Below are 4,675 nucleotides of genomic sequence, written 5' to 3' on the forward strand. Positions count from 1 at the left end.
TAAGTTTAGGTCCTCTTTTTGTTTCTTGCTCTAGCTATGCGGGTATGCTGTGCCTGGCCTTGTATCTTGCTGTTTTTTAACTCACCTTGACTACTTGATTTCCTGGCCTAAATTTCAACCTGCTTCACTACTACGGACTTATTTAGCTAACATGGGAGAGTACCATCGCCTTGTTTTGTCCAAGGGCTGAGTTACAGTGCAAATGGGAGCTGGATGACGTGAACAACCTTGGATCAACAAGTCGCAAGAGAACAACTGAAACTGCTCTAATGATGTCATTGTGGACTTTGTGATTGGTGGCCTGCACTGACATCAGCTGTAGTAAATATAGGGGAGTAACGTTGCTACAGCATGCAAATGCAGGGCACCCGAGGAGAAGCTTTCACTTGTTGGTGCCACTCTGCCACCCAAGAACCCAGTCCTGAGACTGTCTGGAGAGCGTCATCTTTCCTGGATTTGACTTATGCTGGCTTACTTGAATGGTAATTTCAGAAAATCTCAGTTAATTGTGTGTTTGCATGTATGTGTCAGTGTAAAACTATTCCTCACTCAGCTTATCCTTTGTTTGGTCTGTTTAACATATTGAGCTTAGTGGTGTCGTGTTCCTCGGCATCCCTTTCCCTCCGTCAGTTAATGGGCTGTTGGCTGACTGGTTACTGTCAATGAGTTTGCTCTGGTCTTTTTTTGTTTGTACTGTGGGACTGCTGTTTTTGCTGGTGAGCTGCGCTGCTCCTGTCTGCCTTGCTGTCACTCTCAGTCCCTGGCTTGCCTTCCCTTGCGGAGAAGGCAACTACCCCTGTTCCCTGACATCTCTGTTTTCAGGAAACATAGCACACAAACTATGACCAACAAATTAAACAGGTATTGCTAGTCATCGTAGCTGTGAGCAGAAGTTTATTGTTTCAAATGAAAATCCAAATAGGACAAGGAAGGAATAGATTACTCTAAATTCTTTACTGACACAAGCCCAGATTCCCTGGCAATCCCTGATTTGGCTGATCCTGTGGTTTCTCTCTGAATTGAACATCTGGCTCTCCAGACCAGGGGATGCATACACAAAGAGGAAATGTCCCAAATTCAGGCTTTGGCCATGCCAGCAAGCAAACAAACTTAGTCAAACCAACTGACTCTGCAAACTTCATCCCCTACAAGTGAAAGCAAGCACCCGCAAGCAAGGCTTATTGTCCATAGCATAAAAGAATACTTCATCTGATCAGTACAGACAGGAACTGAAATAAAAATGAGAGAAACAATTTATGAGAACAAGAAAAGTTCACAGGGATTCTGAGAAAGCGTGGGAGGAGCCTAAAGGATGCCTGGAGAAATGCGCCTCATGTTCAGATGGGAGAAATTAAGTTTTTACGTGTTTCGGGCAGGTAATTGGGACATGCAGAGAAAATGGAATGGGCATGAGGAACTTCTGCCTTCTGGAGGGTTGGAAACCAACTTGGTAAATAGCAAAGTATAAGAAGGGTCTGACATGCTGAGTCAATGAACTTAAGACAAAGAGGGAAATAAGGGATAGAGAGCAGAATTCCTGGAGTGAGACTGAATGGAAAAGGAAGCAGAGAGAAGAGAATTTGATGTGAAAATGAAAGTTCTGAGATGTGATGTGGAGTCCTCACAGACACAGGGGTAACACGGTGAATTAGAGCAGGTAAGGCAGAACAGAAGTCTGTCTTCTCATGGAATGAGCTGTCATTCCTAAAGGCTGTCAAAATGCCTCTATGTAGGGTCAGAGAGCAGAATACTGGTCACGTATCTTCAGATACTTACAGGATAGGAATCCAGATATAAGCTAGTCTTTTGGGCTTCATTAGAGTCAGTGGGGAGAAAAAGACATGCCCAGAGCATAGTTTCTCTCATCCTAGGGTAGGTATCAAGACTAGGACAAATTGATCGCATTCTTCAGCTGCCATTTCCTCAACCTTGAATTCAACAGGACTGCACAACCATTTCACATGCAGAGATTTAGGATGCTGAGGGCTGAGGTAGAGAGAGGTGGAGTCGAATGTGTGTATCTGAAAGACATTTCAGGTGGGATCCAGGTTCCTAAAAAGAAATGCCTAAAGCATGCCATCTGACTTCCAGTTGCCATACCTTAAGGGCACCCATAAATCATGTATGACAGTTGTTAACCCAGTGTAAATGTCTTGGGTATTTTAGGACATCTGAGATTACTTTGAACATTTACTTCTAGAAAAAGAGTCCCACTTTTGTGATTGAGCTGCTCATCAAGGTCTGCTTAAAACCAAAAACAAGAACTAAGTACACTCAGAGGATCATTGAGATCATCTTAATTTAGGTGTCTGAGATAAGTAGAATGAATGCTTGTATAAGTGAAACAAACTGTAGTCTGCATATCCTGGGTCCTCTCTGAAAGCAATATCCAGGTCACACTGAACCTCGTAACAGCTTGTCTGTTCTCATTCTTCAGATTGCTTGTCTCACAGTATTGGCAAGAAAGTCAAGAAAGTAGGCATTCTTTTGCTAGCTGAAATGTTCTTTTCTTTTCTCAGATCACATCTGTTTGCTGTGAAACAGTCATGCCTGCAAAGTAAAGAATATGAAATACATCCTGTTTCCCTATTGTAGTACCTCATAAATTACTCTAAAGTATTTATATTTTTAATGATTGCCAGAGCAGGAATCCCTTAGGGGCTATAGCAAAACTATTTTTGTTCAGACCCAGGAAAGTTTGTACAGATTTCCAGTAACTTTGTTCCTAGCATCTACTTTGATGCTTAGACAGAATGATGTATGAGCGTTTTTTTTATTTGTTTTGTTTTCTCTTTGGAGTCCTTTGTGGAGGAGAGGAATCAGACAACTCTGAGACTGCAGACAAAGCAGTCCTATGTGGAATAAGGGCTTTTGGTGTGTGAATGGAAAAAGGTAATATTAGAGACAAACACAGTTGCAGTGAGGAGGGGCCAAAGCCTGCATTACTGGGGAAAAAGAAGTCTATTTATGAAGATAGCAACCAGTTGTAAAGTTACACTGGATTTTAAGGGTATAGATGCAGAGGAGCTAAACTGAACATCAAAGAAAACAGTTCCTAACACTGAGGCTACCTCCACTGAACAAAATTTCCATTGTATAGTGCAAGGATATAAGGAGGTTTCGAGGATGGGGGTTTCTGAGCGAGGAGAGGAGAAGGATTATCTCTCTTGATGTTGAAAAATGTACTTTCATCAGCTTCCCTTCTACATTGTTCCTCTCATAGGCATGCTCAGATGGTAATGAATGGAGCCACAAAATGTAACCAATCCTGTGACAGAATTTGTCCTCCTGGGCTTCAACCACAGTCTTAAGACCCAGCAATTCCTCTTCGTGGTCTTTTTCCTTGTCTACATGATGACCTGCTTGGGAAACATCACCATCCTCACCACTGTTATCACTGACTACCACTTGCACACACCCATGTACTTCTTCCTGGCCAACTTAGCATTCACAGATATAACTGAATCATCAGTAAATACTCCCATTCTATTGTCAGGTCTCCTCTCCCAGCACAAAACTGTTCCATTCAAGGACTGCATCCTTCACATGTTTCTCTTTCACTTCATTGGTGGTGCTCATATCTTCCTTCTTGCAGTGATGGCAGCTGATCGGTATGTGGCTATCCATAAGCCCTTGCGGTACTTAACAATCATGAACCATGAGGTACGTGTAGTTCTAGTTGCAGGGTCATGGGCAGGTGGATTCATTCATTCTGCAGCACAGATTGCTCTGCTTCTCCCTTTACCTTACTGTGGTCCTAACACCCTGGACAATTTCCACTGTGACATTCCACAAGTACTGAAATTGGCCTGCATTGACACCTACCTGACAGAGCTGCTGATGGTCTCAAATGGTGGACTGCTCCTCACAGTAATTTTTGTCTTGCTCCTCATTTCATACACTGTCATTTTAGTCAAGATAGGGAGTCAAGTCACCGAAGGAAAGCACAAAGCTTTGTCGACGTGCATAGCCCAGATAACGGCAATAAGCATAACGTTCATTCCAGGAATATTCATCTATGCTCGCCCCTTCAAGACATTTGAACTGGACAAAGTGGCCTCCATCTTCTTCACTGTGCTTGTTCCGGTGCTGAATCCCATGGTCTACACCCTGAGAAATACCGAAATGAAAAAGGCCATCAGAAGACTTGCTTCTAGGGTCATAAGAGATTCTGCCCAGGTTTAAAAATGCATCTTCCTATGCTTTCTCCCTTGCCTATGAGATGTTTCTTCTTCCTGCCTTTTCTCCTTTCCATTTTTTCTGCAGTAAGATTTTAGTAGTGTGTGATGACAGTGTTTCCTAAAGAATGTCTACACCTGTAACTTGTGCCATTAATAGCCACCTGAAATCCTTCCTTCATATACTTCCACATTTGGATGACTTTATTAAGACAACCAGGAATTTTTTGATTCTCATGAGTATATTGTGACTGATTATTTGCTAATTTTTTTGTTTACATTTCCTGTTTACAATGTACAGTTATATTCTAAAGGAGCAAATAATTCAATTTGACAGACAGTATCTGTCTTATCTGTTTGTTCACACTTTAAAAGTTATACTCCTTTAGACTGGAGTCAGTTAGTCACTGAGTTGACTGAAACCAACTCTCTAATCAAGTACAATGAGAAGGACAGAATTTTTCTTTTTTGTCAAAAAATATTTTTTGATCATTACT

General features: G+C 41.9%; 1 protein-coding gene across 1 annotated transcript; it reads left to right on the forward strand.

Annotated features, from left to right (window-relative positions):
• Positions 1-3,243: 3,243 nt before the first annotated feature.
• Positions 3,244-4,185, forward strand: LOC134524774 (olfactory receptor 4D1-like). Its single transcript, XM_063354933.1, has one exon. It carries the CDS (start codon positions 3,244-3,246, stop codon positions 4,183-4,185), a length of 942 nt encoding a protein of 313 aa, XP_063211003.1.
• The last annotated feature ends 490 nt before the right edge of the window (positions 4,186-4,675 follow it).

Source organism: Chroicocephalus ridibundus, chromosome 17 (genome assembly GCF_963924245.1).
Source record: "Chroicocephalus ridibundus chromosome 17, bChrRid1.1, whole genome shotgun sequence".
Classification (NCBI taxonomy): Eukaryota; Metazoa; Chordata; class Aves; order Charadriiformes; family Laridae; genus Chroicocephalus; species Chroicocephalus ridibundus.

Coding starts and splice junctions, on each gene's coding strand:
- LOC134524774 (XM_063354933.1), top strand. CDS start 3,244: ATGGAGCCACAAAATGTAACCAATCCTGTGACAGAATTTGTCCTCCTG.